Raw genomic sequence first — 22,648 nt, 5'->3', positions numbered from 1 at the left:
AAGGAGTATTCGAGTCTCTGCACAAGTCCTCTCTTGTTCGTTCCTCTCAATCGGTACCCAAGCCAGCATCCCACAACCAGTACCTGGCATTTTCTAGTCAGGTAGACAAGGTTGCAGTGAAGACAAATACACCAAACCTGGATTTCGAGAATGTTGAAGAATAGGGCTATCCGTGGGAATTCTGATAAAAAATTGCCCACCTTCTAATTTGGGATGTTTTTTAATCATACCACGAAAGCGAGGGTGTTTTGCTTGTTTAGATAGTGGAAGCTGTGATACAAACTTGGATTCATATGCCATCCCTATCTTTGACGGAGATTAAGAGCAACGTACTTTGCCCGGTATATCTGCCCAATCAAAGTTTTCCGACGAAAACAGTTCTCAGCAACCTTGTGAGTAGTTTCCATTATGAAACGAGGCCATAGTTCAATCAAGTGGAAAATACTTGAAACCAATTGGGTAGTCATCGTTTTCGAAAACGTTTGGTGACAGTCGGTAGATTTATTGCTGGCATGGGGGTGGAAACCCCAACCAACCAGTCACAGCATCCCTCTTACACAACTTTGTTAGTACTAGCTCATCTACACAGACTGACAGAAAGTTCAAACGAAGTTCAAAACGAACCATCAAATGAACCGAACCAGAAGAACTAGACCCTAGGCAGGACCCAAACACATGTAGGTTTCCCACCAACCCAACACTTGTTCAACCACTCTAACACACTAAAATCCCTCAGCCGACACCCAACAGAGATTTAGCTTGACTTAGCTGATTGGTCCTCCCTCCGCCTTAAATCTCGATCAAACTCGGAACCTAGTCACTTGGCCTGACGAAGCTTTTGTGCCAAAAGCGAAACGTTGCCCAGCAATAAATCTACCGATTGTCACCAAACTTTTTCGAAAACGAGGCCATAGTTCTTTCAATTACTCACAAGCATATAGTATTTGTGAATTTTTAGGTTAATTTCATCCTGCAGTCAAATTCAGTCTATGCCGAAACGCCGAAAAGTGCTGCATAACTATTTCATTTCTATTAAAATTTATCAGCAATGCGTATCTCATTGATGCCCAAGGTGGTGCGATTCAGAAAGAAGGTTCACTTGCTTTTCTCCCTTCTGCACTACTTAAGGTTTACTGATAGTATGAGGCTGGACAATTCTACAGTCGAAGTTTCGTTGATCTATGCCAGAAAGCCAAGCACTGCACAGGTTTTTCGTCTCATTTGGGGATCACCGGCAGCGCATTCAGCCACCACCTTATATCAGCTCACTTTGGGATGGAACCTGTTACCGTAAGCTCCTAGTGACAGGGCCCGAACACAGCCTGATCAAGTCAGTTTTTCCAATGCTATCTTGTCGGATTCAGAATCACATTTCAGAGGGGAGTTTTGGGAAACTGCTTCCATGTGGTCCTGAGTCAAACTTTGTGCAGGACTGAATAGCGGCCTACAGGAATTTCCTTGATAAATTGATCCAGGAAATAGTATTCGTTGTACGAACCACCCCTTCAGTTTGGTATATCAACCTTGTAGTCATTGGTGACACAACCTAGGTGAACAGTAACGGAATATCTCGGAAATTTTCGTGGCATTTTTTTCGTATCGTTTGCAGCCACTGTGACACCAGTTTTTGTGGAATTTGCTGCTTAAAATACATCGTTCCATAGATAAGTCAGGTGAAGTTGAAATGGTGTCATCAGTGCCGACTTGCCTCGGTTTGAGCTGAAAGTCTACGTCAGATGTGCTCCAGTCATGACTTGGGTTTAGGAGTGCGTAGTACGTGAGGCTCCTCGTTAATCGACTGTGGTCGGCGTCGCTGTTGCGTGAGAACGCTGGGGAGGTTCACCTGTTGATGATCTGTCACGTCCATACCCCAGCCCGCAACGGCTAGTCAGGACTGCCAGTATTAGTTGCCAACTACATGGACTTGCTAAAACGATTTCAGAGTCAATGAGCTGCACTGGAGTTGTGGCAAATTACTTAGGTGAGAAACCGAACTCCAGCTCAATTTATCGAGTAGCGTATTTGAGCTTTCACACAGCAAGTAAGCCCTTGCCAATACACAAGTCAACCACCGAGTCTACGCAGTTGATCCCTTTACTGTCCGCCACTAGCACCTGGACAACTAAAGTTGACATTTTCCACAACTTAAGTTGGAAAGTCACAGGATCTCTTAATCTGACCAGGGTTGTGATACTCTACCAGATTGCATTTCTATCCTTGGTAGTGACAATCAAGGAGAAAACGTATTCGGTCCCAACGGGGGTTACACTTTACGGACCAATGGTTGGTTACTCCTTTCTGCAAGCATCTTTTGTCTTTGGTGCCCGGTTGTCATACAGCAATTTGGGGATCTTTTCCTATTGAATAATATTAAATGCCTCAACAGGTTGATTGGTACTGTCCGGGTAGGAGCAAGTGATTTCGAGCGGATCAACTCCCATGTTTTAAGAATTTGTTAACGTTCTTAGTCTCATTCTGCTATACTTTGGTGTGCCCAGCATTGCACAATCATTTCACCGCAATTATCACAAGTTCAAGAAAGTCGAAAGCTTGGTCACTTTTTCGCCAAGGGTCATCCCGATGAGATGAAATCAGGGAGTTCACCAATCCAGATTCCACAAAACGCGGTTAGAAACGGCACGAGTTGTGACCACCTCGATCTACTGAGTCTCGGCCTCTAAGCACTTCCAAAACATGCTGGAATAGGACGACGGTTGAATGAGACTGGCGCGGTAGTTAGAGTGCGAATTTACTGCCGATATCTGCGATTAGGCCTACCCTGTTTGGGCTTGGGAAACCTGGCAGTATCGCATTACTCGTGCTTTTTTGGGGTGTCATAGCAGCTAGGCACCGAAAGGTTGTCACAGCTGAAAGATTATTTTTAAAGTCTGGTTGTTGCATTAAGTCGGTACCAGAACTCCGTAACATGTATTACTTATGGCGTTAAAATGTCACTTTCAGTGGAGCAAATAAGTGAAAAGATTTCCGTATAATTTGAGACCTCCGCAAAACGCCAAAGGTGCGCTGAAATCGATTTCACAAAAAGAACGACAAACTTTACTCGTGCTTTTTGGGGTGTCATAGCAGCTAGGCACCGAAAGGTTGTCACAGCTGAAAGATTATTTTTAAAGTCTGGTTGTTGCATTAAGTCGGTACCAGAACTCCGTAACATGTATTACTTATGGCGTTAAAATGTCACTTTCAGTGGAGCAAATAAGTGAAAAGATTTCCGTATAATTTGAGACCTCCGCAAAACGCCAAAGGTGCGCTGAAATCGATTTCACAAAAAGAACGACAAACTGATCCCATGAGGGTTGTCCAACCTAGATAGCACTGGGGCGCGACTCTTCACACAATTGCGATGGACAGCGGACACACGAAGTGTAAAGACGCGGAGTTAGGTGGGAGATCTAACTCCTAAAACCGCGCAATTTTTGATTTTTCAGTTTTTAAAATTCCAGATGCTATCATTAATCGTTTGACGTGACAGTGGAGAATTTCTTCTGCACCTGGTCGAACTCAATTCACTAGACGCGTATCAAAGCGACAAACAACCCAGTGAAGATCATAAAGTTCAGCTGCTTCCAGCAGACATACATATAGGCATACGAATTTGACTGCATAATTTAAGTGGCTACCGATTGGAAGCCATTTCGTTTCAACGCGACTACAGTAAGCACATCCCACCTAGTGGAAACTAAATGAAACCGTTGGATCTGCCACTGGCTTATGCAGAGTAACATCGACTCTGAGCAAACCACAAGATCTAGTCGATCAGGTCGAACATTCAGAACTTTGAAAAGCGCAGCACTTGTGCTACGTACCAGATCTTGAGAGCTTACTACTCAGAAGCATAGATGGGGACATGAATCTACAAAACCGTTTAGTAACACCTCCCAACTTTTCACCATAAATTAGCCTCACTTACGGGATGAAATCTCAATTGAAAATGTCTAAATTCCCTCGTACTAAGAACAGAGTAAACAGGCGTTCATGATAACAAATTAAGTAAAATCCCGATACTCAGGCGGGCATCCCTGGTAAATTCAAAATTAGCTAACGGTGATGCAGTATAGAAAAGACGTATGAACAGGTAACGCAAAACTCTGGGTGCACTGAAACCAAAAATTAATATAGAAGCCGGGTAAGGATCGCGCATGAGTACTAGTGCATTGCAGGATAGTGTGAGATGCAGGATCAGTGGGGGAACTGAACAAAATAGACATTGCAACAACCGGGTAGGGAAAACCGGAGAAATATGGTAACTTCGACCGGTATTCCGAAGGGGGAATGTACAATGGAAGGGTCACCTCCTCAGTCTGATACACCTGGAATTGAACAAGGCTGGCATAGCACGTGATTGACAGAAACTCTGGAAAGGCAGATAGTTTTGTACAGAAGAGTGAAAAAATATTCCGCAGTCAATTTATGTACAAAGGCGATGCAAACATTGTTGAGTTCCAGGTGCACGTGTAGCGCGTAAGATTGATCGGATCTGAAGCAAGGTTCATTGAATGAGTGGAACAATAAAGTATGGAGTTCAAAAGGATGGATCATCGCTGGAAGCGCCGAACTGCGTGAGCCTTCTTTCGAGGGGCCGTAGAATTGACTGAGAACACATTACTAGTCGGCTGCGAACCACTGAAACCAGAATGAGAGGAACAACCATGAAGGTCAAATACAGGTCAGGTACGCCACAGTGTCGGTGGTGAGAAATGGAGAACTGGTCAGGAAAACAAAAACCGGAACGTATAGTCGGGGTTCAAACTATAACAATGGCTTGGTGGGAAAATTAATGGGATGCTAGTGCACCACGGGCTGCATCACTGGGTTAGCCATATCGGAAAAGATGAATGAGGATAAATGGACGAAAACGGGCTAGCAAAACAGAGTGGGGCTTCGAGAAGGTAATATGGAATTTTCTGAGTAGTTTGAAAAGAGGCCGTCTTTCAAGAAAAAAACAGGCTATGAAAAACAAGATTGTAGGATGCCAAATCCGATGATGAACAACAACCAGCAGAATTATATAACACCACCAAAATCGACCTCACTACGAAAAGCCTCGAACTCAGTAGGGTGGAACAGCTATACCGCAACAAATTCGCTATCTACTGGAGTTCGGTGACACTAGTTTCCGTCCATTCAGGTCTCCGTTTAGAAAAACAAGAAATTCGCCGCTCATGATCAGCTTCTTCCATTTCCCCCGTAAAGTCCGTCGCAGCTAGTGTGCTCATGTTATGCGGAAGAATATCAATATGTTACTGACTATCAAGAACTTCACCAAATCTCCAGTTCAGCACAAGCTCAAAGTTACAAGACATGATGGTGAGGTGTTACTGGTAGCAGGCGACTGGGATGGCCGAATGAGTTGCAAGGGACCACTCTCTACGTACATCGTCCATTTGGCTTCAGCCAAAAGGCGATAGATCGTTTGTGCTCATTATCGTGCAGTAAACCTGACCGATATTGCGGCCAGAGCATTTGCATGCGGTCCGAACATTAGTACTACGCTAGACCTAAGAATGACGATAACTTCACCAACCTGTCAGAGAACACTTCGTTGCATTTCGAAACGCGTTTGACTTTGGTGATCGGGAATGAACGTGGACAGTCCTTTCAGTTGATGGCATGCTCACAAAGTTGGTTAATCTTGAGTGGACCTATGAACATACGATGCCAACGAAAAGATTTATCAGCCGTTGTGCCAACTAAATTACCGCTACCTGGGAAAGTGTTTGGGGTTGGTCAGTTGGAAGAGCACTCACCCGGTAAGCCAAAGATTTCAGGTATTGGATGCATACTCTAGTGTTCATCTGAGTCTCAAGCCTGGGTAATAGCTTGGAATAGACTGATGACATCCTGTTGAGCGAGAAGTGTGGAAGAACTTCAACATACACCACAACGACCAAATTTCCTATACCTGTCCGAACGCGTTTGACTTATCATCATAGCGAAGAGAGGAAGAAGTGGTATGGAATTTAGATAAATGGAGTAAGTCATCTCATGCAACGGACTAATAGCGCTACACATGCTTTCATGCGGCTGAACAGCACACTGTTCTAAAGAAGTGGAATTAACAGGTACACAAAAACCTCGGCTCATCAACGCGACGACCCGCCACGCTGGCGAAACGTGAACTCCACGCCAAAGGGCATTTGGGAGTAATAGGCTTTTATTCACTTGTGCGAAAAGTTCATTACCCATAAATATATGGTCTAACAGCGAGATCTTAAAGCGCTGTCGCCATGGCTTATTACGCCTATCTAAGGTCCTTTGACAAGGCACACAATGGCTTGGACAGTTATTGCGCAGCAGTGATGCTGCAATTTCCATAAAAAGCCTTAGTCGCTATATCAAGCGGGGATGGGCGGTCTTGCCCTGGATGACAACTGAAGATAAGGCTTGAAGGTGATATGGAGCAGCATGGTCTTCACGCCATCAACAAACTCCATCGCTGGAATCAGCACTTGATTACGATCTATGCAGGTCGCTCTTCGATTGCAGCTGTTAAGGAAATTTTTGAAACTGACTCGGGATATAGTGGCTTAGGTGGTTTGAGGCGAATCAATTATGATGACTCAGCTGTTCCACCCTTTTGATCTGCAGCTGCCACGTAAGTGGAAGAACAAAAGCACGCAAAAATGAAGGCTGGATTCAAAACGTAGGTGTGGTCATCAGAAGCTCGTGCTCCATATCCTGAACTACCCCCACACGCTAAAACTACAAACATCGTGTCCTGATCAGGGTAAATTGTAATCAAGAGGCGAAAGGATGCTACAATTGCAACAATCTACCGTTTAGAAGGGAACCAATGTAAAAGACCACAGAAGAGTACGAGCAGCATAAAATCAAGAGCAAGGATGGCTTCGGAGCAGTGAGAGCCATCTATCGAGTACTGAGAGTTAGGCAGATTCCGTCGGCGATATAGTGATTACTCTCAAGAAGGTAGGGTAACACCTTTTATAGCGATCGCTTGATACAAACTATCCATTACAAAACTCAGAACCTCGGGGAAGACTAAACAGTTCTGCATTGTCCTCTGGGTCGTGTTGCACTAAATTCAGCTGAAGCATTCGTTTCTATACTATACCATGAGAGCACAAGGAGAATACTATGAACTGAGGGTGGAAAATAAAGTTGACGAATATGCTGCGCAGCGCCATTCGGGATACAATATGGAAGTCTGATGGAATCAGGAGTCCCAATTTCAACAGAGTAGACGCAGAACGAACAAGCTCGATAGACGACATGGAGCGCAAATAGTCCCAACACATTATCACTGTAAATTCATGGAAAAATGACCGAGACTGATGCCCAAAAAGTCTGACTTATAAGGAAGCATGACGCGAAGATATATGTGTGGTAACAAAAGACACACAGCACACAACCAAAAGGCGAGTTTATTGAATCGATTGAAGTTCCCGTGGTACTTAATCGAAACAGCTTGCGTGAAACGGATTATAATATCTCGAAATTGCTGTCCAGTTATAATAAGAGCGCTGAAGTTCCCACCCAAACGCCAACAAGGCAGTCTAATACTAGTGACGGTCAATCTCTAAACCCTAAGATAGCTTAGTGGTTATGGCACGAACTTACTGACCGGATGGTCCGTGATTTCAGTCCGGCCCGGTATCTCAACTGCTCTAGGCGTTGGCAATCTGCCAGTATCTCAGTCTTCGTTCCTCCCTACTGATGGAAGGAAATCTAGACACCGAAAGTGTTATGGCAGAACGATTACATCACAAACCTATAGCCTATAGGACTTACCCTTGACCAAAAACGAAGGGTTGGGAATTGGAATTCAGAGACTGGTCTGATGACTTTCCAGCGGCACCGAAGCAAAAGAGACCACTGGCTGTGGGGGGAAATGCAGGTGTCGAGAGACCGTCGACAGCACCGAATTTCGGAAAAACAGAGGATGAAACAGTAAAACCATCTGATGTAGTGGCATTCTCAGAGACACTCGTAGTTGAAGCGAACGGAAAAGGCGCTGTCGGCTGTGACGGTGTAGTGAGACTAACTGGTATGGTTTGATTCTTCGAGGACTCAGGCTGGGCGGCAAAAAAGTTGAACGAAGGGACTGACTTCGACGTAAAAAGTTCAACAGTCCCACCGTTGACCAACCCGTTTGGAGCGGGGATTTGGGATTCAGGAGCATTTGGAAGGCCAAATTGAAAGTCAGATGTGGCATGTGGCATGGCACCAGACAGACAACGCTTGCCCAATGAACCGAAATTGAGTACTGGAGTCACTAAGGAAACAGAAGATGCCACTGAGACTCCAGTCGCAGAGGTGAATGGTGTAAAGATAAAGCTAGATGAACTTGATGCACTGACGGCACAAGTGCCCACCGTCAAGGATACAGTAGATGTCGAAGTTGGCTGAGTAATGACACAAGGAGTTGGTACACCGAAAGTCAAAACAGGTGCAGATGATTTAAGTGGCTCGGTTACTTTTTCGCTGTTACTGACATCAGAATGAGGGATTGTGACAACCGAGTTGAGCCCGGAATTTCGGGTCACACCCAAAGATGTAGTCGAAGTTGAACTGGTTTGTGAAGAACCGAAAAGACCAAATTTAATCGGGAAGCTGACGACAGGTGTAGGAACTCCGAATGGCGAAGCGCTGCTGGACCGCAAGGTGTTTGGTTTCGGGGTTGAACAACAGGGACAGGATTGCTTGGTGGTTGAGTTTCTGACCATACAAGTTGGACATTCCCAATCCGCACTAGTTGCCTGGGATGTCAAGTCCCCCAATTTGTTGCCTGGTTTGCCAGTTTGACAACAAACACAGGAAGTTTGCAGAGACTCGTTGAATACCATACACGTAGGACATTCCCATTTGTTACCCACACAGGTGCTGCTGGGCAAAAGTACCGGTGGATTCATCGAAGACGTGCTAGTTGAATGAGGACGCTTAGCCTTGCAGGCAATACATTCTGGAACCTCCTGTTCATTAAAAATCATGCAAACAGGGCATTCCCATTTGGGGGGAGCGGTAGGCAGGGATGACGACATTGATGGGACTGGTCTGTCCACTTGGAGCACTTTCTCAAGTCGGGGCATTGAACATGCTACGCAGATGTCTCTTGACTCAGCATTTTCTAAAAGACAACTTTCGCACCGCCACATTGAGCCCAATGGGAACGGAATAGTTTTACCTAAAAAACAATACGAACGTCGAGTGACAATCAAGGATAGTTCAATGATACCACAGCACTTTTAAAAGATCAAACAAAAAAATCAGTGGTATACGAAAACACTAATACCTGCAATACCTCGGGTGAATAAGTATTAGGACACGTACGTATCCACCCGGAATTAACGACAAGCCGACTACGGACACAATCGAGTCAACTGAAGTACTTTGCTGGCCACTGCAACTCAATAGCAGGGGATGTACTGATAAGTTTTTCTGAGTTCATCCCTATTGATCAGTTAGTAGACACAATCACTTGAACATAGTGTACATTACTGCTAATGGGAAGTAGAGTAATTGAACACGGCATTAAGTTACAATAAACTGTCCACGCAGTTAGCCTGAAGTGCAAGTATTAGTTCAATCTGCGATAACCATGCACATTCGATTATTGGCGGTACGGCACAGCCGTAACAAAAAACTAGAAATGGGCAATTCACGAACACCGACGGATCTTTCAATCCCAGTTGTAGGGACTACTAGTTCGATATATTGATGTGTAGTCGCAGTTGCACCTAGATACAGGCTCTGTTCTGATAACTCAGACCAGGAACATCATAGTGGGGAACATACGAATCTTCTGTTGAGAAAACGGAGTATGAAAATGAAGTTAGCGTGAAGAACAAACATCAACGGCAGATGAGGTCAACTTCTTAATTGTCCTAACGCATCTTTACGTGGAATTTGACACAAGTTTCCATTGCTTCCATCGAGAACATGGCAGAACCCCAAACCACATTTCTTCGGGCTAAATGGTAACGGTGTAGCAAGGGAGTGCTGCAACTGATTTTTTTCAATACACAACTTTGTGGAAAAATCATACGTACCATCAGGGTACTCGATCAACCGATCCGCATGCATTCGAATATTCAAAGTCCCTCGGCATCGGCGAACGAACGCGGATGCTGAAATAACGGAACTATTGCTAATACGAAACAAACTTTAGTCAGTGGACAGCATGGAACTATGCAAAGATGGGAAATAGCTGCCAGATCTAATAACTTGAGGGACTTTTCATTGTAAGGATTATCCACTTCAAGCTGCAGGATCCATAAGAAACTGCCGAAAATATGAGAAAGCCAAGTTAGCTAGCAGTAAAAGACGGTTGCGAAGATAGCTGCCTCCTACTACGGTGCAAAGTAATATGAAGCAAATGACACAAGCATGTTCCAGGCACGGTTGTAAACCGTGAACATAGCAAAGACACCCCAAAATTTCTACATAATATCAGAGTTAAAGGATGTCCGGCAATCTGATATCCCTCCACCGCGAGTAAGTGATTGATACATTGGGTACGAAATTAAGAGGTATCAGCAGTTTGATGTCCGCGCATAGTTGGCTTCTCACAAACAACTTATAGTGCTCAGTTCAAACCGCCGATGTCAATGTTCATGGCATTTTCTCAGCAGGACAACACGGAACCCTGCTGTTAAAAATCAGTCACACACGTGCTATTGGAAACCTGACAAATCAACGAACCAGCAACTGATCTAGATTACTCGTGAATAGTTAGAGAAAATAGATAACGAGAATGCAGCTGAAACGATGCCACAAAGCATCCCGGCTTTCACAACCCGAAGTTTATTCATATGAACTGAATTAAAACAAGAGCATCCTCGGCGTCCTTACAATTCGTATGGTGGACAAGACTTGGACATTCTATGAAAACTCAAACACGACTAACCTTGGGAAACGGTCATAGAAGGTAGCTGCGTCGCAGAGGAAGACATAATCATTTCAAATATGGGAGAGGAAAGGGATTTTGAAGGTTGACTGCAAGCGGGGATGTTTGTTGGTTCGACTGATATCGAGTTCGACCGCAGGATGCTCGAAGAAGACCGACCAAGGCGCTTTGGGGCGCAGAACTCGTATTTCGAAGGAAGCTGTGACGATGGCAAAGCAGCCAACTGACGCGCTATTGACGGTGACCGTTTAAGCGGAGGGGCGAAAGTAAATGTTTTTGACGTTTCAGGTGATGGGTTTGGAGCTGAAGGCGACAGAAGGGGAGCTTGTGCAGGGACCGAAGGGACGGATGCTGTTGGTACGTGAGTGGTAAGAAGGGGTAAATGCTGAAATCCTAGTTCCGTACGAGCGGATTCAGGCAACTTCACTCCGAAAGACACGGTTACGGGTGCTGCAGCAGGTGTCGAATCTGTTCTATCGGCAACAGACCTGATATGGCTCAAAGCAGTTCCCACGGGAATCGGAATTTCTGGCAAAGGCGGACGTCCTGAAGCGTCCAACTTCCGTCGCTGAACTGTTTTCAAATGATTATATGCCTGTATATATGGTGGGAATCGATGGGTTCTGAAAGATTTTTTCTGTTGAAAAAAAGGGATGGGGTGCTCGGGCAATTAAATGAATGGTCGAACGACCAAACGCTAGTGCAACATGCAAACTACCAGAGACGGTGAAACACGGGGTAATAAATCCTGGAGGCAACGTCCTAGGGAGAAATTCTGAACCAACAATTACGCAAGCTGGTGTCCGAACAAATTATGGGGAACATGATGAACGGGGATTATTTCATCTGCTGAGCCTCTGCGTTGTCTGTACACAATCGTTCGAGGGTACATGGTTACCGTTCGGACGTATTTGATAAGCTGAAAAATATTTATGTATGCAGAGGACGCGAAACGGATACTTTCTCGGGGTCGCCGCATACATATCTAGAATTTTGTGGGTGGGTCGTGCAGACGGCATACTTCAGGATGCGGGGCTGAATGCCAATGGGGCCGTCTCTAAGCACTTAACCCATATTTGAAATCCAACACAGAGGTGCTACGGCAAAGTCATTCGCAACCTCTGCTGCAATCTTTTTGTTCCATCACTCCCCCGGTTAACTCTTCCTAAATTTCCTTTTGTTCGGTTCAGTGAATGGGAAAGACGTGATATTGTAATATGCCTACAACGTGTAGCGAAACACGGTAACCGGGATAAAGCAAGTAATATATCATATTACTAATAATCGTGATTGCAAAGAGATCCTCTGAATTACGGTATTAAGAATTGGGTACACCTGGATAGCTAGTGCACCGATGCTTACTAAGATGGGAGAAAGAAGAACTACCTTCTGTTTGCCCTTCAAAAGTGAGCCCATGGGCGAAATACTAGGAAGGCTCCTAACGGCAAATTTGCGGGTAGTTTTTCAATCGGAACCCATTTTATGCATGCGACCAAAGAGCAATTAGTGATGATATACGACCAGTTTTTAGGGGACTCAGTCAAGTGTTCATGCAGGGTATCAAATATTGATTTACAAGGGCATTGTCTGGCAGAAGCTGTGGACATTATCCAGTTTGGTTAACCGGTTGAATTAATTTCATGAGATTCAGTTGCGATTGAGTTAGGTTTCCTGTTAACGCTAACCTAGCCTCCGCCGCTTGTATATAATTTGATGTTCAAGTGAACCGAAACACGGCGACTGGACTTTGATGAGTTCAAAAAGGGTAAAAGAGGTCGCGCGTTGTCAGAGTTGTCAGCAACTTTACTGTGATTTGATTATATGCTAGCAGTAACAAGATCTGCTGATCTCGACGATGTGTTTATTTGGTCGTTTCGTATGGCCTGAACGAACACTGAAAGCTGAAATCTGAAGCATAGCTTGTTTAAGTGGCCTCCATTCAACCTCCAAGCAATCTTCACCATCCACATGATTGTACGTTTCTATTAGCTTTCTAGTCAGATCAGTTCGATACTCCTTAGCTACTGAAACGGGGCTGCTGTCTTTCGGCACGCGTAGTGCTGGCGGAAAGCAGTTCTAAGCAGGTCCGCAGAATGGCGTGATCAGAACAAAGCTGTGCACCCAGAAGGAAGGACAATCTTTAACTGAGGCTCTTCATCGGTAACTAATAGCCATTTGGTCCAACTGGGTCCACGACTGCCTTTTGGTAGGTAGCCTCCAAGTAATTCGGCGTGAGCGTTTGTGTTGGAAGTTCGTATTGACGAGGAACAGATGGTGATTTGCGCACAACTGAAGAGTTCGTTCCCCATTACCCGTACGCTCAGCATAGACTCCAAATCTACCAGCTAACTGTGCTTCTTCCGGAATTAGTCATCCAACGCGGGCATTCATTTCACCCACTAGGATTACTATATCCGTTTTTCTTGCTGACCACAGCAGTAATGACAGACCTTGTTAAAATTCGTCCTTCTCAGACTTAGAATTGAGCAGCAACGCCGGGCCCTTTTGTTTTAGAAGTATTTCGACCGTACTGAATAATGCACCAGCGGTCACAGTTAACCGATGGGCGATCGGTTTGAGGTTCTGAGGCTGACCTTTTCTAACTCGTCCTTCATAGGAGGAAGGCAGCATCGCAGCATCCATAAATAGGGACATGCTGGTCACTTGAAGGAAACGCCTTAATGCCTTCACACACCTATCGTAGACCTTACTTCCAGATCGCCTCGTAATACGATCATTCACAGCATGGGGACTCGCTGCTCCTCGTTGGTCTTCCTGGCATGGTTCGACTTTTAGGGACTGAGTTCCAGCGAGTATAGCCCGCAGGATCATTACAGCACAGCCCGACCACCATGACACTGGCAGTTTTAGATTGGGATACACTTCCACGAGAGATAATCAACCATCGAGGTAGTGAAAATTGTCCACATCCTCCAGCGCTTTCCGTAAGCTCCCAGGGGACATGTAGAAACTGAGCTTTCTAAAGCATGGAATATATAATGCGCATGCTCAAAAATGATATGGTAGTGGTGTTAAGTGGAATTCCACACGGGTCCCTCTTAACCACTCACAGTCAGGTGCCGCTACGGTCGAGAGGCCTATCCCACGCAAGAGTGACCAAAAATCGGGACGATTGCCGGTCCGGTATCACGCCAAAATCTGATTGGCCGAAAGTCTGGACCCAACAGCTAATCATGACCCAGTATTGGCCGAATGCCGGTTACCAATAGCGCATCCAGAACGCATCAGAATTTCCAGAAATTTACTACCGTTTGCGCTATATATATATATCCTGAACGCTAGCCTGGGAAACGCAGACGAGAAGTAAGCTGATAAAAATACCGTTACTACAAGCGTCCAGTCTCTGCATCTCGACTTCTCTTGTCTAGGCTTGGGCAACCTGGCAGTATGCCAGCCCTAGGTGCCCCTTTAGAGTGGCATGGTAGTTACACACCGAAAGGGTGTTCTAACTGAACCTGGATCCCACAGAGATGTGACGGTTTTTGCACCTCCATAACCGCTTAAGCTATGCTAGTGAGTGTAGGTGTCACACCTGCATCAGGTTTTCACTGTTCACGTTTTGATTAGCAAGTCTCCTGATTCTGAAGATTGAGAGCTGACAAGTGTGGCGAACTGCTCACTAAAGATGTAGGCTCCTTTGGAGGTTTTACGGAGATCATTGCTACCTTATGCTCAGGTTTTTGAGCCAAATTATCCTCCTGTCTCGGTTTAGCCGAAAAAGCACGGTGGCTAAGGCACGAACTTACTGAACGGAAGGTCTGTGGTTCGAACCCAAACTCTGCATCCTGACTGCTCCTGTTAAGGCTTGAGCAACCTGGCAGCATCTGAGCCCTAATACTTCTTTCGGGTGACGTGTCAACTAGGCACTGAAAGGACGTTGCAGCTGAAGATTACTTGTCTAGGTTTTGGTTCCCTAGAGTATCCCAGCCCACGTACAACCACGAACGGCACACTTACGAATGCCCTCATATTACATCGGACGTAGTGGTGTTATCAGCCACGTCGTCTTACTTCTTGTACACAGCAGGCTAATGCTGACGCCCCTTTTACCTTCTATATATTCCCTCTTGCCCTCCTCACCCGTTACTAGTGAGGTATCCGCAGGATCATTCTTAAGGACTGGTCAATTCGTTAGCGCCTATTGCCGTCAGCTGCAATATAGAGAAACACGGCCGCCACGGCCACAGACACTTCGAAGTCATTCTTCGAACCCCTTCGCTCATTTCATTTGGCAGGCTTAAACGTTCGCAGTCTGAAACAAGCCGGACAACAGACTGCTCTTGCATGTACACTGAACTCGCTTTCCGTACACATGTGCTGTTTATCTGAAACGACAATCCAATACCCAGTGCGGTTGTCGAACTAACTTGCCATCGGTTTCTGCTCGTTTCTGGTTGCGCAACCTTGGTGATCCAAAAACAGCTGCGACTGGTATTTCTGATGATGACATTGTTCTAGGCCACTGAACTGGATGGTCCCTAGCAGAATGGTTGTCAGTTGATCGTCGCCTCTATGCGGTTCGTTTGGCAACGTCTGAGGGTATTCTATAAACGGACCGACAATCGCCGCCTGTTCACAGTGTCTGCTTACATCCCAATAGATTGTAGCCCTGGTAAACCCAGACAGCTTTTACGACGCTTTGCGTGCCTAAGAACTCAGATATTGTTGTGGTTGCTGGGGAAACGGATATGTAAGTAGGTAGACTTAGCGCTGCTCAACCGGGAAGACGTCTAGGATTGGAATCAGGAAGCACAGACAACGGCGAGCGCCCGTCGCGGTTACGCGCTGACCACAGACTTTCTGTGCAATACCAACTTCTGAAACCACCGGAGCCGGTCGGTCGCATGCTGCACCCCGCATGCGAGTCAACCTCCAACACAGATAGGCCATTTCACCGTTAGCTTTAGATGGGGCGGGTTAATTACTGACTGGTGCTCGATCTGGAACATCTTTGTGGAATCGGATCACGCGCTTATCCGTTGCTGCTTTTCGTTGCGCTTTTTAGGGGCGTGCAAGATGCGCAAACCTCGCAGACCCTGATGTGCAACAAGTCTACCAGAACTACCTACTGAAGTCCCTTTCGGACAAGAGGGACAAGGTGTTGTACACAACCCTGAAAGATTCTGGGCGTTTCGCTTGTGGAACGGTTCAACCAACTAGACCCAGAAAGTGGGTCTCGGACAGAATCCCAAAACCGCTTGAAACTCGAACACGTATTATTCCTAGGCAACAGTACAATGCCGCGAGACGAACTTTCAGACTATAGGTTAGAAGGAGCGGCTGCGCAGATCGAGAAGCTTGGTTGATCCAGAAAGAGATGGAGCAGGCGGGAAACTCTGGGAACCATTCGTGAACCATTCAAGGTGATACGCGCAACAGGGACAAAGAATCCTCCGGTAGACAAAACAACCACTCATTCCAACGTCTTTCTTACATGTGAAAAAGTTGAGCGGTCAAATCGTGAGGCTGAGTACTTTTGGCCACCTGAGTTGCTCAGCCGTTTTCCGTGCATACTTCGAAGTGACAGAAACCTAGAGGTGGAAGGTAATTGGTATGGCAGAAGGGAATGATGTTACGGAAAGCTGAGATGTCTCTCAGTGCTGTTCGTCACCAAGTGACCTTCGCAATGCTTGGCTGGAGACACTGAACAATATGGCTGCTAACCAGTGTCAGCGGCGTTCATGTTGTCCGTTCCCATTTGGATTGTCTGGCTGAGTGCTGTAGGTGTAGGTAGCTAGGATGTTTGATCCCTCTTCTCCTGACCTTTTCCGATTACAAGGATTTACTAAAATAGACTAGCACAGTTGTAGCACTTTGTCTCGCCAAAATCAGCTGTGGTGGGAGGTAATCTCTGCAGAGACCCCGAAATAAGTACCATCAGCGGAGGAGACACGACCGAATCACACGTTCGAAGTTAAACCTAGGTCTGGGGTATTGGCTTCCGAATGTAGCTTCTAAGTACCCTAACGTACATCGTCGGCGCATACCCAAAACCACTGTACTTCGAAGTACTTCGTTGAAGTACTCAGGGAGTATTTCCCAACCACCGTAGGATAGTAAACGGTTTATGGCTAATACACTACTACGTCATGGGAAAACCTTCCACTTAGTTTTTTGGGGGATGCTCGTCTGGAGGAGATTGGATCGATGCGTCCCAAGCAGTTTATGGTGCAAACTAAAATATGACTCGGTTAGATAGAATTCCAGCCCATCAGGATCGAGCACTTACAGCTTGGTACTTTTGGCTCACATCACAGAGATTCTAGTGAATTCTTGTGAAGCATTCCGAGATAACCCTATAAATAAAGCTGCGACAATTCTACTTAATTCTCTATAAAAGGTTCTATCAACCTACCGCACCTTTTGATGAACTATAGTCGACAAGAAAGCAAAATAAGGGCCGATATAGAGGTTGCACCACCGCCAGCAAGACCACGCACTGCCACAGTCATGGGCAATGACTTGTAAACTACAGTGGAGCACCAACAGTAGCAAGCACCAAATGCGCAACACAACCGAGTACAGGTCTGGTAAACTCACCGAAACTGGCGTAGAAGGTTGAGAATGAAGCGGCATGGGAATACGATCGGCTGTTGCCAGTGGCGTTGTAAAGCGTTCCAAACTTTCGAGGATACGGCGTGCAGTTGAGCTGAGATTTGGGCCATTAACACCCAGCGCATTAGATCCTGATCCTGTGGCTTGAGATTCCAGTTCAAAGCGCAATGGTACCGTTGTCTGAAACCAAAAACAATACGAAGACCGAAACGTGGTAACTGGAAGTGCGTGGAGCAGTAGGAAGGCGTGTGCTGACAGAAGTGCCTCATTTGGGGAGATGAAAACTGCTATGTGTAGACAATGACTGTTAGTTTCACCGTTTACCTATGGGAGAGGACTTCATCGTACGCACACCAAATCGAAATGATGCGATTTCAGATAACCTCAATATATGTGGCTTCAGAAGGCACGTGAAATTTTTATTGAACCGGTTGACTGAAGCAAGGAGGCTCTGTCAAATTCTCAAAAATCGAAACAACAGCAAAGTACCTTGGTCTTGAATGTGAACCCACGTCCACATAGTGTAAACGAAGAGAGTCTATGGGCGGGTTTTCAATCACCCATATCTCTGGCTTTCCGGGCAAATGCTCTACCAACTGATTTAGCACAGCTGTCCTACTTTTTGAATTTTTCCACTACTGTGGGTCAAGCGGCAGAGTCACGAATGTTCATACGTAAAACTCGAATACTGGCGACGGCTCCACAAGAATGGTGTTCCAGTAGTGACACAAAAATGACAGCTAAGTAGACAGGGTACCAAGGTTTGAAAACAGAATTAGGAGTGTTTATGGGTCGTACTCAAGTCTGACGTGCAGACGCTGCAGGTAAGTGTGATGCACGGTAAACAGTGCGTTCAGTCCTAGCGATGGGATATGTGGAGAAGGTATTCAAACCTTTATGGCGTAGGGTAGGAAAAGCGTCAGAAGTAACATGTTTTCGCTTACTCGCCCTGCTCTGTGCAGCAAGTAAGGCGACCCAGCTGGTGAGACCCCGCGACGGCCGATGTGGCATCAGATTACTGCTGGTTGTAAGTAACATGATTCTACGTGGCTTGAGGGCGTTCCCGAAACTTTTCGCATTTTTAAATCATTCGGCATTCGCGGTCTGAGCTGTGGTTACGACCAGGATGAATCTGACCTATCAGAGATCTAGTATTCGAATGAAGTTGGCTGAGGTGTGCCGCAAAGGAAGGTTTCGGGTGAACACCGTGGATAGCTGTTTCCAGTGGGAGTTATTAGTGCACAGGTTATGATTGCCGTGATACAACTCAGAAAGTGTATGCACTAAAAGCAGTTTTTAATATGGTAGTAGTTTTTAGTTACCAGTTGTTCCATGACAAATACAGCGCGAACGACGGAATAAGTCAAAAGGTGACTTATCGTTTGTGGATACCTCGTGAGTCCCTGGAAAGTCCGGACGACAGGAACGTGTTTTCTGCGCAAGTATAGCTCCTACACGTGTTCCGTAATTGTCAGTCGACTGGAAGTGTTTGGCTGAATCCCTACCCGCTGCGCGCGCGAGTGTGTTGACTGTGTTTATTGGTCGTGTTGTCCTTGTACACTTCGAGTGTAACGTGAAAACAATGTGAAACCGCATTCCGCCCTTTACGAGTTCACAGAACCTATTGTTGATATGTTGTTCACGATGTCTCATGATGCACGTTGTGGGATGTGGAACAAAACGGAGCACGAGGTAGACAGTGGACGCGGATGCACTAATCATAATGAGCAATCGCTGCAGAGCTAACGTCGGGTACAGAAGTATCCGGCAGGCGTTCGAGATGCCGGTCCTGATAATTTTGTTTGACCTCTTTGTCAAAGCTACACATTCCATAACATCACCTGGGGCGAGGTGGCTCAGTGGTTCAAACCCGCGTGGTTCTACCTCTCCTGTCTAGGCTTGGACAACCTGGTTGTATCCAAGTCCTCGTGCTTCCTTTGGGTGGCATGGCAGCAAGACCCCGAAGGTGTGTCGGTTTCCAGACTGACCGTTGGAGTTCGAAGGTGTAGGCTTGCGCCAGGTCTCTTGTGCACTTTTGTGTTGTCAGTTTAAGGTTTTGATTATGAAACCAATTGTGGTTATACGGCAGTGGAGCATCGGTTTCAACAGTGACGATGCCATCCCTGACAATGAGTCTTCCATGATGACTAGGTGCAAGGGATGACAGTCGCGCACTGAACACCGCTGAATGTAGTTAACTCATGCTGAGTTACCATAAATCTGCGTGTCCACATTGTAATAGTATCCTACGATCAGCGGCTCCAAAGATAACCTTCAGTTCAGGGGCGAAGTCAGCGCTTGAAGTAACGTCGCTGTTCAAGAATCCATCGGAGGGAATGTGCCTTGTCAATCACTTTCAGATAAGGTCGTAGTATTGTCTTCCCGGATGTCAGCGTTCGAGACAGGAGCCTCGACACCAGAGCCACTAGGTAACATAATTCTTCGGGAGCAAGATTCAGTCTAATCACCCACGGGCATTGTCTATGGGAGTGGTAATTCAGCAGGCCAGCTAACCGTCCTTCAAAATTCTCCGACCATTGTTTCGAGTTTATGAGGATGAATTGCTAAGCCATCTTTTTACCTGCCGTTACACTGAGTTTTGTTTCTCCGGTTAGTATTCGGTCACACTGCATAGGTTGTGCTGGCTTGGCCACGTGCTGCTTATGCTAGTCGAGCGACCTCCCCGAAAGGCTTTTCGCACACCACGTGAAGGGTGGAAGAGACCCAGAAGCAGTCAAACAATGACTTGGCAGCGAAGTGTGAAAGCATTACCAGCAAACTCAGCTGCGCTGGTGATTGCCGTCTTCCTGGATGGGGACCCCGAAGCGGTCCACATCAATTGTTAGAGACATTGTCAGGTATGACCCGGTCGCGAACTCGATGGCGCTAGTGCATCCAAGCTATTGCCTTCAATCCATTGTTTCCCAATCCCCTTACTTGGCAGCCCACTGTCGGTGCTGGATTTATGCACCAATTTGTCATCTCCTGCCTGCAATGCGCAGCTACCCATCCTACCCCAAAAACTCAGTGAACAAAACTGCGGCAGCTACAACCACTGTTCGACGAGTACGCGGTTATTACAGCTGACAATGATGATGATGGTCAGTATGCGACAGCAAAGCCGTTTGACTTTTCAGTTTGCACTGTTCATTGTGGCTATCGTTAGATCCCAACAGTGCAGTTCAAAAAAGCTTAAATGAACTAGAAACTAACAGCAGGAGCTTACAGCGATTCGAATGCACTTCACCGACAGATTCACGTCGTCCATCTTAATCTTCAGTTTTCACATGCCCGCAAAATCGACGGGTACTTAGCTGCCATAAACCCTTGCCAAAGTATTAGGAAAAAGACACAGAAGAGCAGGAAAGAAAGCTAGCACAGCCGTATGTGGACACAAGCAGTCGGTGTCGATTTCTCCATTTACACAAACTGGATAAACTGACAAATCACCGATACCACATAGCGAACGTTTTGCGAGACAAATACTACACAAAACGGATAGTTCACCATGCCTTCAGAAAGCCGTGTAGGCCATCGCTAAGCCATTGCTACTACAACTTAAAACGGAGACCGGATCTATACCATACAAGACTAAGGCTCTGGATTTTCTAACACCGCGGTCACGTCAGGAGCCTGCTGTGGATAATTCCACAAGATGCCTAAGAATTGTCACATGAATGCGACGACTGAACAACACTGGATGAAGAAAAAAACCAAACACACGGCTTTCCAAAAGCCGATAAACAGATGGCGCATCCTTACCTTGAATAAATCATGCCGCCTTATTGGTAATCCACAACTAGCTGCCCCGCCATACGTGGTTTTCGAACGATAGAATAGAGAATTCTGAAAGCCATCTGAGTTAGAACTGTAGTTGGACTGGACACTTGATAGCCGTTGTCGTTTAGATGATCTTTCCGAACCTAATCTTTCAGGTGAGTTGTCTTTCAGGGACAATATCCAAGGTGTCACAGGATGAAGTGTCGACGCCGAATTAATAGAATCGGCAGCGTCAGAACACGTGGCACTCGTACGGGAATACGTATCATTAACGCAATCCATTCGCAAGGCTGGACAAGCATTCGGAGGGAGACCACGTGGCTTGTATTTCCGAGGTAGCAGGGATGAAACTCCGCTGGTAGACGAGTGTGCACTCATTTGGTCATCTGAGTGTTCCAGTGCGTCCAAGTCGACGCTAAGATCCCCACAATTATCGAGTAAGTTCAGCGTCTGGGTGTCACAATCGCGCATTTCCTGGGACTTTTTACCCAGTCTGGTGGAAGGGATCGTTGAAATAGAATCTGGATCACCATCGAGGTTCCGATACGCATCAGATTCCTGGAACCAAGTAAGTGACAGATATGACACTTACCGTGTTTGAGGGAAAGATGGAAGTCGGCACAAAAGATGATAACGAATCAGCTATCCGGCGGAAAAAGGACTGAAAAATAAAACGGTTCAGTTAGCAAACCAAAAACAGGTTTTTTGAAGCATTCAAAAGCTAGAGATACGAACTTTTCGCCGCTTTTGCTGACGACTTGCGCTGGGGCCACCGCAGAGTTCATCACCCATGATCCAGTGAATTATTTCGGCCACCGCGCTTTTCTGATTTAATTGCGTGGTAAAACAACGACTCTATTCCGAAGCCATCAGTCGCATGGACAGCGAGTTGTGCCCATGAAAGCACAAGGAATCTGTTCACGGGTCAAGTGTCGCAGCTTGATATCTAGGGAACTAAGCAATTTAATGAATGTCAAGCGAAGCAGTGGGTTGGTAACCACCAATTGCCACAAGGTGCTCATTGGCGCGTGGAAGTAATAAGTCAAAAATGACATGAACCGCAGAAATTATTGAAAAAAAGTGATAAGAACAACTGACGAATATCTGGCAACTGCGTTGATGTGTTGTCGCGGTACTTTCGAAATTTATTTCTGTGATGAACATGGCTGATACACTATTCATTATTCTCTTGTTTTAACATTCCATATGCTGTATATATTCGCCATTTCGAATGCATACGTGCTGCTCGTTACGCTGCGCTGAATTATGGATTTCTAGTTCGTCTGGTTATACCGATAGACGTACGAAACTTATTTCTCACAATTTCGTGCTCCTGTTTCAGGCCGCGTTCTGGACGCCCACCCTAAACTTCTCTGAAACCGTGGTTCGAAAAAAACTTTAACGCAATGT

General features: G+C 46.0%; 1 protein-coding gene across 1 annotated transcript; it reads right to left on the bottom strand.

Moving 5' to 3' along the window:
- Positions 1-4,329: 4,329 nt before the first annotated feature.
- Positions 4,330-22,037, bottom strand: T265_12676 (hypothetical protein; the record flags this gene model as incomplete). The annotated part of the gene is made up of 7 exons (XM_009164939.1): positions 4,330-4,609; positions 7,768-9,160; positions 10,883-11,477; positions 17,444-17,638; positions 21,221-21,796; positions 21,831-21,899; positions 21,974-22,037. Coding segments are annotated over 7 exons (3,165 nt in total), but the record flags the coding sequence as incomplete, so codon positions are not given.
- Positions 22,038-22,648: the final 611 nt, after the last annotated feature.

The sequence above is a fragment of the Opisthorchis viverrini genome (genome assembly GCF_000715545.1).
Source record: "Opisthorchis viverrini unplaced genomic scaffold opera_v5_10, whole genome shotgun sequence".
NCBI classification, from domain to species: domain Eukaryota; kingdom Metazoa; phylum Platyhelminthes; class Trematoda; order Opisthorchiida; family Opisthorchiidae; genus Opisthorchis; species Opisthorchis viverrini.
The sequence above is the reverse complement of the archived record's forward strand: the minus strand, read 5'-3'. Positions and strand labels throughout refer to the sequence as shown.